The 16,182-nt window shown below is 43.5% G+C and overlaps 2 protein-coding genes across 3 annotated transcripts in view; one reads left to right on the top strand and one right to left on the bottom strand.

Annotated features, from left to right (window-relative positions):
• HSPBAP1 (HSPB1 associated protein 1) overlaps positions 1-5,597 on the bottom strand; it is a 37,633-nt gene extending 32,036 nt beyond the window's left edge. For both annotated transcript variants that reach the window (XM_071562882.1, XM_071562883.1), the window contains exon 1: positions 5,311-5,597. In XM_071562882.1, the coding sequence (XP_071418983.1) occupies positions 5,311-5,347 (37 nt within the window). In that variant the 5' untranslated portion in view covers positions 5,348-5,597. The remainder of the gene's footprint in view (positions 1-5,310) is intronic.
• The window catches only part of SLC49A4 (solute carrier family 49 member 4), a 71,414-nt gene continuing 60,467 nt past the window's right edge, over positions 5,236-16,182 (top strand). Inside the window, exon 1 of the mRNA XM_071562885.1 lies at positions 5,236-6,132. Coding sequence (XP_071418986.1) covers positions 5,802-6,132 — 331 coding nt within the window. The 5' untranslated portion in view covers positions 5,236-5,801. The remainder of the gene's footprint in view (positions 6,133-16,182) is intronic.

Raw genomic sequence — 16,182 nt, 5'->3', positions numbered from 1 at the left:
CAACCTTAACATTTCATTAATGTTGATTCTTCTTCTACTATTAGACATAAAAGAAACTGTACTGAAGAAGCATAGCCTTGTTACATAGGAGCTTATCTTTCACAACTTCATAATACAACAAACTGCTGCTAGTAATGCCAACATATCTTTACCGTCTTCCCTTCAAGAGATTTGGCTTCTTTTCTTTTTCAAATAACAACTGCCTGCAAAGTTGCTTTATCTGTAAACCCCAAGACCGAAGTATCAGAAAAGATCACAGACTGCAGGCCCAAGTCTCCACTTAGATCTTCATGAACTCCTCTTCTAATCAGCTGCACCTGCATTTCTGGAGAATGAAGGTGAATTTCACAAGAAACTGTAACAGTGGTGCTGCTTTTAGTCTTGGAAGCTTCTTGCAATATGGAAAATTTACCAAAACTCAGTAATTTTCAACCTATTACTATACCTGAAAAACTCCTTTCAGACGAGGACTAGCAATATTTTCATATTCTTTATAAACACTAACATCACTGTGCCAACCAATGTCTGATTTATTACTAGAAGCAGTAACATCTTCTATGTCCAGTCTTCAAAAGCACATGGTACACAGAAATTTAAGGTAACTCTCTGAACATTAGGAAAATAATAAAACTGCACAAGATTAAAGCTGCACTTTTATAGCAAGACATTCAGACTACCTCACCATTGTTCTTTCTTTAAATACTCTTATGGACCCCAAAATCTCATGCTACTGTATTTACTCCCAAGAATCTCTTTGTGTGCGACCTCAAAGCATAGAATAATTTAAACTTAAACCAAGTATGTTCCTCTGAAAAGAACAGACACAGAAACAATCAATTTAGCCTCTTCTTTCCATACATGAGAGTCATATTTTCAAAGAAAGAAACAACATGTTGTGAGCTTTATGTCCTCAGTATGGATCTGATCCCAAACACCTACCCAGGTCTTCAGAAGACTCATTGGCAGAGCTCACAGCATAACTATTGTATGACAGCTGAGCATGACTGGCCAGACCAGGAGAAATAAACTCCCTAATGCCTACATCGTTAATTACAGCATAGTAATTAAGTTATCCCTTGCTGCTTCGTTGAATGACAACACAAGAACAATGGCACAGTCTGATCAGAAATGAGACACACATTCATCAGACACAAAGGACAGACCAGTACCAGAGCATGACAACTACCTCTTCTTGCTGGCATCACAGACAATGAGAGCTGCACTCAGCCAGTCTCCGAGCCCAAGGAGACACGTGGAGATTTTTACCCTGTATTCCCAATTCAAGCCTAACATCCTCACCTGACTCAGTTCATTTCCACAATTCTCAGGTTTTCAGTAAGAGAGGAAACCATTAGTCTTTGAAACTGAATTTCCCTAACACAACTTTGGGATGTAAAATACTCCACTGATGTTATCTGCAGTTACTTGCCCATGGTGGCATTGAATTAAATGAAAGAACGTGGGGGTGACGATCTGATGAGGTTGAAGCTCCAACAAAACCTCCCTAAAATACCTAAGACACCGAGTCCTAAGGCTGTCCAAGTGAGGGAGGGAAGTAATCATCAAAATGTGCTTGGATGAAAGACATCATGCAGCTTCCACCTCCCCCTCAAAGAAGGTGCAATCATCACCTACATGTTCATCGTTAAGCAGGTGATGAATGGCAGAACAAGCAGAAATGGAGTACAAAATGCTTTAAATGTGCTCAAAGCCCAAGTCAGGTGTGACTTTTGCATATTCCTTTTGAGAGCTACTGCAAAGAGACTACAGTGTGGTCTACAGGGAATCTGGTAACATGTCTTTGAGTGGCCAACCACAAAGGTAGACTCCACAAAAAAGAGAAGCGCATCTCCCTAAAGGACCCTGGAATGGGCTACAGCTCACCACAAACCTACAATCATCTCCATGGGGACTCCGCAATGGGGATATTCACAGCCTGCAAAAGGTATAAATGAATTCCCCACTGGAAAACATTGAAGTCTGAATTTAAGAATAAAACTGTTCAGCTTTCATAAGCTAAGTTTGTATTTTCATTTCGTGTTGATATTAGAAAAAAGGAAAAGGAAACATTGTAAAACCATTTTCCTCCTAAAGTACAAGGAAATTGTTGTGTGACATGAGAGCTGGAGTCCACTTACTTCTCAGAAAAAAAGAAAGCCAAGAAAAAATGCTGAAAGTTATCTACACAGATTCAAAGGCGCCCAAACCAAGCCCAAGAGAGAGCACATTTTAAACAACCTGTTCCTGAGTAACTAGAAGAAAAGGGATGTCAAAACTTGAGGGAAAAATGGGATTTGCTCACACCTCACAGAGTTACCTTCAGAGGTGTTGTTCAAGACGGGTTGTAAAGCACATATCCATTACAGCTCCCTGCTACACTAGTGCTTTTTATGGCAGCTCTGAAACTGCATTGTCACAACTCCAGCTGAAGTCTAGAAATTGAGGGAAATCCTGAAAAACAGGCCTTTGCTTTTAGATGTGGGAAGGAATATTCAGAGTTGGCTAAATGCCACTTTCGAATCTTTGAATCAATTTCAGCTTCTGCCCATTTTGTGCCAAAGCACTTCTAGGCTTCATAGGGCATCCAATCACTTGTTGCTTGTCACATTGCAAGGTATGAGTAGACACAAAGGAGGACAAGACTGTACACATGACGTTAGGAGTTGTTGGGAGAGAGGAATGAGAGCCAAGGGGATGCTGAAGTGCATCAGGTATCTCTGAAGAAAGTCACATGGGGAGCAAATTTGTCAAAAACATGGTGGCTGGAGAGAGCAAACATCACCTGCTAATGTGCCAGGAACCAGGGGCTGCTCCATGGGGAGGATACTCTCCTGGACTGCCCAGCTCAACTATGACATGACAGACATATTTTAGTTGAACTAGACTCTCCAGATGCCTCAAGTTTATGAGAAACCTCTCAAAGCCTCAGTTTACATTCCTAAGCCAAGCTTAAATCAGCACATTGTAGGTGCCAACTCGGAAGTAGACCAGCCAGGTCTGCCTCAGGGATGGGATGAGCATTTGGAAGCAACAACAGCCTCAGCCATATAATTTTTGTCTGTCACCACCAGTCTATCAGAGCTCCAGGCCACCAACTTCTCCTAAGACGAATTCCAGAACGTTTTAGGTCAGACACAAGTATGAATACGGACATGCAGCCACTGTGAGAGATTTTAGGTCAGAAATGGAGGCACCTACCAATGGATAAATATTCTGGTTGGGCAATTTGTACCTGGACAGGCATCTGTTTCACAGTTTTGTATTTAGGTGCCATCAGGTTCATACAGACATGAAAGTTATGGGCCAGGAGACAAAATAACCTTTACACTTGCCTGAATATACGTGAATTTCATCTGATAATATTCAAATCTCTTTAGCTACAGTATAATGAGGTTAAAGCAAGAAAAATTTCCCCACCCCAAATATTACAAATGTCAGTAATGAGAACAGTAAAAATGTCACCACACGGAGAAAAGAGTGAAATTAGCATATTTAGAGAAGTATTATACCCATGAGTGAAATAATGCAATCAGCTAGCTGCAAGATAAAGCTAATTTGGTTTCCAATAGTTTATCAACAATGCACTGCTCCTTTACATTAACAAATTTAAGTGGTACCATATTCTGCAAACAAGAATAATTCACACAGAATATTATACTGTGTTAATTAAATAGCTGGAATAGAAAAGGTCAGGCCACGACTGCAAGATGTGCACATGGGTTGCGAAGCTAGAAAAAGATGGAGCAATTTCAGATCAAGCAATTAAAATAAATTATTTAAATCTTGATTAAGTCAATAATAAATACATCTAGATTTTTTCAGCTGATTTTGATAGCCCCTTTAGTCTGCTGCGGTTTCTTTGTTGCTGACACATGCAAGAGTCAAAATATCTTTAAACCCCTCTTAAGATAAGTTATCAAGGAGTTAGCCTGCATATATTCAAGTTTTCCTTTCTGCAGATACTTAAGAGGCATGAACAAATCTTGCAGTTAAAAGGACACTGCAAAGTCCCAGTTGCCTTATTTCTGGATGGCTTTCCTGCCACTAGAAACATGAAACCTCCACAATTACTAGTTAATTGAAAAATGTTAAAAGAGAGAAGTATTCTTTCACTTTGTTTACTTCTGCAAATAACAGCACTTTGGTTGAATGCCACCAAATCACTTAAATTACAGTAGTAACATAGGCTTTTCTAATTGAAAGAACATTTTGGCATGGGCTAAACTATGCTGAGGTGGTAGTGTATGGAAAAGACCTAGTAAAACAGGGAATTAATCTTAGAGCCCCAAAGCCCTACCAGAATATCCATCAGTCACGATGTAATCTCATTCTGTATTTATACTGTAGTTTTGTCACTATAGCTGTACACAGCAAGCTAAAATTTAGTTTATTATCCATATGGCCCCCCATTATTTAAATATGCATGAATGTTCCTTTTTCTGGGGAACTTCCTGAACTTTTCTGAACAAAATAGAACTTTCTTTTTGATCATAGTTCTGCTGATTTCAGTCAGCACATCGCTCCTTTTTGCACCTTCAGTCTAGCAAACAGAGCTGTGTGGACTAAACAGAATGCAATATCTGTGTGTTTCAGGACGAATTTCATGGGAGTCTGTGGTTTTGGCTGCAGAACTGTGGGACGAGCACCACGGGAAATTCATCTGTGCTGCGCAGCCCATGGAGTTATGGCAGACACTGGATGCAAAGTCAGCCTGTGTGAATCCCACTGCCCAACTCTCCCCAGTTACACACACAGGCATTCATCAAGCCAACTTCCAGACTTTGTGACAGAATGTCTTAGCAAGCCACACCCAAATACCCCTTTTTTTTTTGGAGGGGGAATATGAAGAACTGCACAGCATACGACCCATTAATTTTATGACAGTGCAGATGGTTGATATACAGATAAATTCCCACACAACCTAATTGAATGAATATATCCTTCAATCTATTTAATAGTTTCTAATAAGGACAGCACTCCCCACGGGATGGTACATTGACCCGAATTACTTTAAAATGGATTCCAGTGTAAGTTTTATCTGAACCCTACTGTTTTTTCCACCAATTCGGCCCACGGCTGATTGGTAACCACCTCAGCTCAGCACGCTTTCTGTCTCGCTTTAGGCCGGGCTCCTGCTGCCCTTCCCGCACGAAGGGGCCGAGACTGAGCGGGCAGGGCCGCGCGGGCTGAGCGGGGCGTGCTGCGGGCGGAGCCGCAGGGGGGGGCCCAGGGCAGGCCCAGCGCTGTCCGTGCCGCCGCCGCCGCCGCCTCCGCCTCCCGCTGGGGCCAGGCCGGCCCGGGGGCACCTACCCGGCGCGGGGGGTCGGCCACTCTCCGGCCCGGCCATGCTCCGGCAGCTCCGCTCGGCACCGCCCTCGGCGGCGGAAGGGGCAGCGTGGCCCGGGAGCGGCGGCGGGGCGGGGCCGGTGTGACGGCCCGAGCTCCGCGGCCCCGCCGGTGACACCCGGGACGCGGGTCCCGCGAGTCCCCCCTCTCCTGCCCTGGGCGGCTCTGCCCCTCTCCCCGCGGGGTGACGGCCCGGTGTCTTCCCCGCCCCGCACGGCCCCGCTGTCTGCCGGCGCAGCTCCCTCCCCGTGGGCGGCGGGCCCGGCTCTCCCCGCCGCCGCTTCCCTCCTCCCCTCGCCGGCGGAGGAAGGAGGCGGCCGCCGGCCCTCTCCGACCGCGCATGCGGCGGTGCCGGGCCGGGGCAGCGCTGCCGCTCTCGGGGGCTGAAGTGTGGGTATCCCTGCCCCCAGCCCCGTCCCATCCTTCCCCGCGGGCCCCCGGCAGCGCCCCCGCAGATGGGCTTGGGCTGGAGCACCGCGGAGGAGCGGCGGCCCCTCCTGCCGCCGCCGCCACCGCAGCAGCCGCAGCCTCGGGGGCCGGCGAGGGGCCCGGCGGGGCGGCTGCCGCCGCTGTCGGGCCGCGTGTACGGGCGGCGCTGGCTGGTGCTGCTGCTGTTCTCGCTGCTGGGCTTCGCGCAGGGCCTGGTGTGGAACAGCTGGGGCCCCATCCAGAACTCGGCCCGCCTGGCCTTCGGCTTCAGCGGCTGGGACATCGCCCTGCTCGTCTTCTGGGGGCCCATCGGCTTCGCGCCCTGCTTCTTCTTCATGTGGCTCATGGACAAGAAGGGTGAGCGGGGCCGGGGGCGGCGGGCCCGGGGGGTCGGGACTCCCCGCCCGTCTCCTGCGGCTTCCCCCGGGCCAGGCGGGGACGCCGGGTCCGTGTCCCTCGACAGCGCGGTCCTGGGGCCGGGCCTGGGGCGCCACCACACCGGGGGCACTCGGGGACACTCGGGGACAGTGGCCTCGGCCTCAGAAAGGGATGACTAATACTCAAAAGGCATCATGAGTGCTGTTTTCAGCACGCTGTTCAAACGAAAACACATCAAAGTCCATTCACAAGGAAGATACTTCAACTGCTCCTAAAGCTGAGCAGAATTATGGCACCTGACTCAGCCAAGGTGCAGGTCTGGAGATGTGTGCCAGCCTGGCACTGCCCTGCAGCTGCTTGACCTGGAGGTGCTCTGATTTCTGGTTCCCAGCTGTGAAACAAACACACCTTGATGTTGGGATCAAGTAATGTCACTGTGCAGAATGGCCATTGCATCTTAAAGAAGTACTTCATTTTTAACAGCAGGCTAGATACAAAGTCTGTGGTCAGCTTTTCACTGTGCTAGGGAGATGCAGAAACAGGGAATGCAAACCAGAAGTTGCACTTCAGGGTTTCGGAAGACGAGTGCAGGGGAGAGTTCCCTAATTTGTGTTCAAGCCACTGCATCTCGGTAGCAAACTTCTGAAAATGGTGTCTGTCTCTGGAGAACTTCTGCAGGGCCTGCATGTTCATCTGTGTTTGCTCCAGGGACCTCTCTTTGCAGATTTGAGCTTTTGGGCCTAAATCCACAGAAGCGATTTATTTTAATTCCTGTTTAAACAGACCTTTAAACAGGAGGTAGGAGCCAACAGACCTATGTGGCTCCTGATGTTAAGTGCTTATTCCATTTATTTATGAATTAATAGCTCATTTGTGGGAAGGGAAAGGAAGTGGGGAAAGTGAACGGCAGGGAGAGAATTTGTGTTTGAGATGTAGTGTCTCAAAATTGGAATTGCTTTTCCCAAATCTGAAGAGGCATTGTGGGAATAAAATTTACTGGGCTGAAAATGCATTCTCCAAATGAGTCCATAGTGGCTGTACAGTCTTCTCTCAAGCAATTTAGACTTAAGTTAGCAATATCTGTCTAGACTGATGTATAATAGTGTTGTTAATTATCTTAAATTATTTTGGTTTGTACAGTGAAGACTGACTCTACTCATGGTACGAAGGAAATAAAGCTAAATGTGAACCCGTGCTTATAGAATTGACTCCGTATTTTATTTCGACATTTTCTATGAAGTTGGTCCTGAGCAATGAAAAATAATACTGGAAAAGTTTTGAAGTAACTTATCGAATAAGAAGCCTTAGTGTTTTCTTGTTTTATATTGTGATTAGTAATGCAGTTGCTGGATTTCTTGGTTCTTTTAAAGAGAATATGTGTATTTCTCAATTTTCTTAACTGGTTGCTTGGGTGGTTTTGTTTAATCTCCACGGTCATTGGAGGTGCAGATATGAATACCCCCTTTGCTCTTGCTTTGTTCCTTTCCTTATTGAGAGGATTTCAGTTGGTAACCTGAACAGAGCATCGGAACTCATCGGCTGTGTGCGTAGGGAGTGCACACAGGCTCTGGACCACATTCTTTGTACAGCAGCAGGTTTTGTGAGGGTCCTGACTGTTTTCTTATGTTTGTTTTATGCTGTTTTCTGAGTTTGGATGATTCCCACAGAGCATGAGGTGCTGTTCACTTTGGAAGTCATGGTGGAGTCCTGCACTTCATTTCTCAGGAGCAAAGAGGAGAGCTGCTGAGCCCAGCTCTCCTTTGGGGCACACTTCACTGGAGGTGTGTTGTGGGGAGTTACCTGCTCTTTGGAGTACGTGTTTTCCAGGAGGAGCTTGACTCTGCTGCTTTGAAGCTGGAAAGTTGGTTGAATCAGACGTTGCAAGGGCAGTATTTCACTTGCTTGTTACACCAGATTTACTCTCTGTACCGTAAGTATAGAGAAGCTACACCATTTACTCTCTGGCTTCAATCATGTGTCATTGGTGTTGGCTAGTAAGGGAGCTGTCAGGAAAAAGTGTATTTGTGAAGTGTCAACAAGTAAAAGCTGGCATGTATCAGAAGTGTGACATTGTAGATGAGGCGTGTCAGAATCTGAGGAGATTTAGCTATTAGATAGTCTTATGCTTCACAGACAGAGGTAAATCTATCTGATAAGTAGCTTCCTGCTGTCACTTAAGTCTGATTTTGTGTTACAATGTTTCACAAGAAGTCCAGAAGTATTTGTCTTTTGGGGTTTTAGTTGTTCATTGCAATACATGGTTCAAAACATAAATCTGAATCCACACCAAACTTCTGATTTATTATATGTGCACCTGCTTCCTATTTCAGTGCTGTTTGTAAGGATTTGGTCACTTTTTTCTTTTCTTTTTTTTTAACCTTTTAACTAATTATAAATTGCAAGATTAAACATTCAGGAATAGGCACATTAATAGTCACACTTAAAAGGAGCATTTCTTGGGTTTTGTTGTTCGGTTTCATGACAGCTTCTCAGAGAAGCGTGGGGTTGGCTGAGAAGAGAGGACAGCAGTCTTTAGTGAAAGGTATGCAAAATAAACTCTATTTTTCATTCTGTATAGAAGGATGGAGGAATTGCAATTTTGTTTGTTTTCTAACTTTAAAAATGTCTTGGCTTTTTTGACCTTTTCCCTCCTGGCTTGCTGAGGGTATCTCCTGGGTTCCTTGTGGAGGCCTGTTTGCAGTTGAAACAGGCAGTGCAGTTGCAGAATGGGAGAAATATGTGGCTGGGAAAGGTGTATAGATGGTGAGAGTTTTGGCTCCCTGTGGAATTTCTGCAAAAGATGCTGCTGGCAAGTCTCCATCTCCCCCAAGGACTCAAATGACCCGGAGTAGGTCGTGGTGGGAGAAGTGGCGTGACAAGCAGTCTTGGTTGACTTAAGCCCATATTCCTGTGGGTCTGTAGGGATGTTGTGCTTTTTATGAAATTTAGGGTGAGTTTTCAACAGGAAGGTAGTGATGGTCTTTGCAAGGCTGTAATTGCAAAGAGAAAAAAAATCATGAAGGTCTGAACAGACTCAGAAGGAATGGACCTTTTTAAAAGGTGTTAACACTATTTCAAAAGGTCTTTAAGGCAGCCTGAATTTAGCATGTGTCTCTGTAAGGTGTCTAAATTGAAGCTATTTTGTATGTCTGTTGAGCTTTTGTCCTCAAAAATACATTCATTTTCAGATACATAGTGAGGCTCACATGTCACAGCTGGAAGTTCTTTGGGGAGCAATCCCTGTTCCTGTTCCTGCCTTCCAGCTTCCTCTGGCTGAATGGAGACTTGTGCCAGCCCTTGGACACTTTCAGGGGGCTTTCCATGCTCCTTGGTTGGTGCTGTATTAGGGACAGCAGTGGCATCTGTCACGTTTCTGGAATTGGGTGCATGTTGAAACTCAGGAATTATGTTTGCATGTGCCAGTTTTGAGGATGTGCCATTTTAGGTGTCTTTTCCATATGTAGAATTACAGGTGTTGTCTTGGTTGGTTGTTTCTTAGTGAAGAAAGGTTGAAAGGTGGAGTGTGCCATGGAGCTAAACGCAACTTGTCTGGTGCATATTCTTTAGCAATAGGTTTAGAGAGTCCTTGTTTAAATTCTAATTACCATCAGAGTTTCAATAAGCCTGAAATTAAATGTGAAATTACTTCAGTGTGCTATTGCATGGACCCTTGTTGTTTACATGATTAAAATTAGCTACAATTCGTCACATGATGCTTGAGTGTTTATGTACGTTCTGTGCCTCAAGTGTTTCATTTCCTAGGAACTGTAAATACAAGCACACAGAACTGTTAGTATGTTTATATATCTGACTCAAAATCAGCAGCTTACATTCTTCCCTGGATCTGGTTCACCAGAGGGGGGTTTATTAAACTCCTAGTTATGAGGTGAGACCTAGAAGCACTTTATGTCAGTCTTCATTATGTTCCCATATAAGCAAGAAGGGGCAATGAAGAATGAAACACTTTACAATAATCTACATTAAATAAATTGAATAGAATGATGATATTTTTCATTAATTTTTGGAATACAGTGAACACAGTTTTATACTGAGTTTGAAGATCAGATGTATTACTTGTAGAAGTGAAATGTAATCTATTTCTTGGGCCTTTTCCATAAAATTATGTATGCTTACATGGGTTGCATAGACAATCTTAGTAATCTTATTTTGCTGCAATTAAATTTATACAGCATTGCTATTCAAATGAGTACATTATGAAGTAGAGAGAAAACTTAAATAATCAGATTCTGGTTTTTAATAAAAACTGGCCTCTCTGTCAGAACCATAAAAGTCTTTACTTGTATGAAGTTACTAATTACTTGCTTATCAAACTCTTGATTTCTTTCTGTCTCTTGAATTATGCTTCTCAGTTTCCTTCTCTGAGACATTTGATCATTCTTATCTCTTTCCCCTGGGAATTTTGAGGTTAAGTCCTTTAATACAGTCTGACAAAATAGTCATGAATATTGCATACAAGTACTAAATTGGACCTTAAGTATAAAAAGTCTTAATAGCTCTTTTCTGTATAAAATAAACTACACATGATTGATAAAGAGAATTCTGCATGGTAGCTTTCATGTTTGGAGTTCCCAGGTTGTCACTTGGTGCTGTGTGCTTGGAAACACTGATTTTACTTTCAGGGGATCTTTGTATTCGTCTGTCTCACATCCAGGGTTACTGGGATAGAAGGGAGGTGACTCCAAGTGAACTTACTCTCCCCCTAAATTTTAATACGGGAAGTGTTTGTGAAATGCCTTTGGGTTTATTTTAGGCAATGTGGAGGTGACTACAAAGGAGAAGCAGATGGATATTCCAGAAGTCAGTGAAAGCAGCAATGGCCAAGTGAATCCAACAGATGGGCAAGATTTTCTGAAGTGTTTCCAGCATGCTTGGCACTTCAGGGCCCTTCTCTGTCATTTAGGCTTTTGGACATTGTAGTAGTAAATATAAATTGGAGCATATTACTAATAACTTAGAAAAATTGCTGCAGGTGTAGTTGCTCATGGGTTCTACTTGTGAAATAGATGGACAATGTGCAGTACATGGTAGCGCTCACAAGAAAACACAGAGGTTTTGATAGAAGTATTCCTAGTTCTGCCATGTCACAAGTGACCATAAGCACCTGGGGTTTTGCTTAACAGAGGAAGGACAAGATAGGTGACTTGTGAACCTTTGAAGTCAGAGAATTTTCACCTCTGGCAGAGAAAAACATTTTCAGTTCTTATTTGTCATGATCTCAGAAACACTTTTCTTATCTCTGATGCATGACTGTAAGGTGTTTGCCCAATATTTCAAAATTACCAATTTGATAATTCATGTGTCAAGTTCAACCATGACTCTCATCTAAAAATATCTGGAGTAAGACTCAGCATAAGACTGTAAAACTTTAATATGATCTGGTGACATCAAGTCAAAAGGATTTGCACACTTCAACAGTAGAAAGAGTTTATACAGACATTATGGTTTGAGAGGTTAGTACAGCCTGACAGAAAGAAATGCCCATGGGAAAACTTACAGATATGAAAATGTGGGTAGAATAGCAAGGAGCCAGTGAGCAAGGGCAGTGTGAGGCACGGTTTACAGAGAGTAATTTCATCACAAACAGCTGATTCTGTACCGACCAGCATTTATGTTCATGACAGAGGTCTTAACTCCCACCAGGAGCAGCAGAAGGCTGCCTTGTATTGAATGAAAGCTAAATGTGAACTTAGGCCTTTGGTTAAAACAGAAGGTGGGGGAGAGAATGCCTTGAGTCATAAGAAGTGAAAGGTATGTGTATGTGGTGAAAATGCAAGTGGTTGCCGCACTTCAACCAAATACAGAAGAGGTTTGAAGGAAAATACTTGTTTTACCCCAGTCTGTTTTCTCTCGTCCTGTGAACATCTACTGCATGCTATGAATGATGCGTATTCCATTATCTTGTAAGTGATAGTGATCCACACCTATCAAATCCTGTGAAAGGGATTAATTTTTCTAAGCTAACAAATCTTGGAAGAAAAGAAATGGTGTTGCTTTTCATGTGGAGAGATGAAAGAAGCAATTAGAAAGCTGATTATAGGCAAATCCCACTAGAGCAGATATTTGATCAGCTTGATTTTACAGAACTTATTTTGATGAGTTGCTGGTGTGCATGTTTGTATAGACATACCTCTACTCTCTACCATCAGAAGAAAAGAAAAAGGTGCACGGAACCAAACATATCCTTTTTTTGCTTAATTTTGTGTACTGTAGCTACATGAAAGTCCACACAGCATTGGTGGAAGTGCTTGCAGAGCTGAGGACTCACTAGAGAATTGACTGGCCCACCCTTGCTGGAGTCAGGCATGCTACAAAAGACCACTTGAGATACATAATGATTAGCAACCTAGAGTGGTTTAATTAGGATCTGATGAGTTGTATTAACTTGATGCCACGATGATTCATCATAGCAATGCTCACTTGATTCTTAGCAGCATTTGCTATACCTTCTGCTGGGCCCATTGGAGTTGGAAGCATCAGTCCTGGCTGTAGGCAGGTGTCATCTTCTGGAGCTCGTTCCCATCCCTGCTTCGTACTGTGTTCTCACATACATTGTCTTCGTGCTGCCACCCTTTACACACTACCATGCTCTTTGTACTTGTTGCACACCTCTTTGCAGTGCTGCTGGGACAGCTGTTTGAAACACTATATGCTGAAGCATATCAGGAAGCTGCATGCTGGATTTAAAAGAACTTTTCCATGATGGGAAGTAAAATCCTTATATATTTGTGTAGCTTATGTGAGAGGATGACACTCTGATGCACTGCACATGCAGACACAGTGAGTGGAGGGTGGTGGCCATAAACTAAAACACAAGGCATTCCACCTCAACATGAGGCAGAACTTCTTAACATTGTGGATGACAGAGCACTGGAACAGGCTGTCCAGGCAGGTCATGGAGTCATCACTGGAGACATTCAAAACCCACCTGGACATGTTCCTGTGTAACCTGCTCTAGGTGACCCAGCTTTAGCAGGGGCGTCGGGCAAGGTGATTTCCAGAGGTCCTTCCCAACCCTCACAATTCAGTGATTCTGTATGTAACTTGATATACCTTGATGTTGACAAATTGATGAATAGGGAAATCGTTTCCCAGTGTAATATGATCCCTTTCTTTTCTTTGCAGCTGCTAACACAAGCAGAGTTAGAGCACTTAAGCATCCCAAAACTGGGTCACAAAACAGCTCCAACTAGGAGCTGTTTTGTGAACAGTAGCTTTTAGAAGTTGACTACTGAGAGTTTAATACTTGTGCAGCTGTGAACTCATACCTCCCCTGCTGTATGTTCATGTATTTTTACTACCCCTCACAACCTTCTCTTGACCCAAGTTCTTTCTAATCTGACTCCTTCTCTACTTCCTGCCTCATCTGTGTTGTGGCATGCCCATCTTGCCCTCCCATTTCCATCAGTTGTCCACTCCTCTTAGTTGTTGAGCAATAGGAGAGGTTGGATGCCAGAAGCTCAGCACCCAAAGGAGTGAGAAAAGCCCTTGGATTGATGGAGAGAGAGACAGAAGGGGAAGAGTGTTGGGAAAAGGTTGTTGGTGAAGCGTGGGAGGCAGGGATGCAGAAGCAAGATCGGGAGCCAGAGGGCAGGGAGTGCTGGAGATGGGAAAGGTGGAGGAACAAGTTGAGTAGGAGGCATAGGGAAAAGGACACTGAATGAGCAAGAGGCAGCAGGAAATGTGACTTGTAGCCGGCAGCAAACAGTGGGAGTGGCAGGTGCTGCTCAACACCACAGGTCAGCAGCGTGTTTTTTGTGAACTGCCTTGAGAGTTGCTTTTGAACTGGGGAGAAGGGAATCTCTTGGAACACAATTGACCTTTTTGCCTTTCTGTATCTCCAACAAGGCCCCTGTGTTTTGCCTCTTCACAACCCAGCCTCTGAACTCTGCCTGACACTGTCTCTTGTCACCCAGAGGGTGAATTGGCCCTTCTTCACCCTCCCCTTCCCCGTGGTGTCCTGGGCCGCGGCCGCTGCTCCCTCAGGCTCTGCAGGCGCTGCTGACGCAGAGGAGGCAGCTGGTGGTGCTCTTCCTTCTTGTGTGGGTTTGTGGTGCCGGATGTCTGACCTTGTGATGGAGGCACACGTGGGATGTAGGGGTGGATGTGACCCCTCTGTCTGGTGTCTCTCTCCTCTTGGAAAGCCTTGTGGAATGGTACAGAAAACGCTAAAATACCATTTCATTGTCCACTGCCTTGCTGCATTTTCTGTTTAAATTTTGCCAGTCTTTTTTTTTTTTTTTTTTAGTTTTTAACAGTGTGGCAGCTGTGCTACATTAAGGCAGTTGATACTGGCTTCTATAACATAAATTACAACAATAATTTCACTGTTACCAAGGTCCCTCAGGCTTTCTTGTAGATTTTCATTATGACAGTAGTAAAGTACTTAGGAAAGTTGTATTGAATTTGTTTTGCTAGCTGTATGTTTATACTGTATTTATAATTCCCAGCTATTAGTTTAGAATTCCATTAAAGAGAAGGAAAAGTAGATCAGGTGTTGGGCTGCAAAAGCTGAATCTGTTTCCTTTAAAAAAAAACTGAATCTTTTCTTCAAAGAATTTATATGGTATTTATTTTTCCTATCAGAAGAAACTAAATATGAACAAAAGATCATTTTCACTTGGTAATGCTGAACTAACACAGCTTTGCTGATTTCTGAATTTCAGTAACAACCTTACAAAACTTCAGTTTTTATTCATTATTTTTGACCAATGTTGTTTTTAGTAGTTAATTTCATGTTACATTTCAGGAGTGAAAAAAAAAGCTGAAGCAAATGTGAAAATTTACTTGTTAATAAAGTCTGGATATGTTCTGCATTGCCAATTTCTACCTGTATATTTTTTGCTCTGGTAAGAAATGCCTTGCTTGTGGGAAAGGAGCTGTGTAAAACAGTGGTATTTGCCTGCCTTTTCAGAGCTGAAGAAGTAGATAATGCATAGCACAGGCCCTGCAATATTCTTCCCTGTTGTGAAAATCTGTAGTCTGGCACTGTCAAATAAAAATACTTGGTTTATATAAATATTTTTTTAAAAACACCCAAATCCCCCCAAACCATGGTCAGCGCTAAGAAGAGCAGAACTACATTTAAGAAACTTGATGTTTTGGTAATTTCACCTTATTTTGGAACTTTTCTTGGAGAATGTTTGAATTCTCCTGGTGGCAGCCTGATACAGCTGTGCAGACCAAAGACCCGGTACAAGTTTCTTTAACAGTTTTTTAGTTACAATCTCAGGGCAAGGGAGGTTGTGACTTGCCCTGCCTTTCTTTCAGTGGTGATATTCAGAGATATTCCATCACTTCCTGCAACTAATTTTGTTTTTTTAATGCTTCTCACATGCATGTGCTGTTGTGACTCTGGCGCCATGCTGTAGTTGTAATTGTGCTGCAGGAGCTTGTGATCAGTGTTCCAACTTCCTCAAAAGCTGGAAATTCAGCTTTCTCATGCAGATTTTTAGAGGAGAGGATTTTTAGATTTTTCCTGTTTTTTGAGCTGGAGGTCTGTATGACTCAGCCCCAGAGGGAGTGATGTGTTTTGAAAGTGAGAGGTCTTCTGCTTTTTGCAGTCTTGACACTGTTTTTCTGGAATACAGGACACCAAGTATAACTGCATTTAGGAAGTCTGTTTTATTTGTTTATCTTTGATGAGTGCCCTCCCTTTTGGATACTTGGGAAAGGTGGAGTTGTTATATTTTTAATTAATCACCTGAACCTAAAGAATTGACCAGGAACCTTAAAAAATATAATGGGTTTAGGACCCATTACAGTGCTGCAAAGGGTGTCTTTTGGGATGAACTATGTACCCGAAATAGTGCTTGATGGATTTTAATGTTAAAGTAACATTGAAACTGTTCACACAGAGAAAAATTGAAAGCTCACTCCAGTGACCTTTCCAACAAGTCACAAGACCTGCATGGATATTACACTGATGAGGCTCTTACAGCTCTTTTTTCCCCACCTTGCAGCAGGGATAATAAAAAGGAGAAACTTTGCACTTAGTGTCCTGCTTAGTGG

The sequence above is a fragment of the Pithys albifrons genome, chromosome 8 (assembly GCF_047495875.1).
Source record: "Pithys albifrons albifrons isolate INPA30051 chromosome 8, PitAlb_v1, whole genome shotgun sequence".
In the NCBI taxonomy this organism is placed as follows: domain Eukaryota; kingdom Metazoa; phylum Chordata; class Aves; order Passeriformes; family Thamnophilidae; genus Pithys; species Pithys albifrons.
Note: the sequence above shows the minus strand (reverse complement) of the source record. Positions and strands in the feature narration are given on the sequence as shown.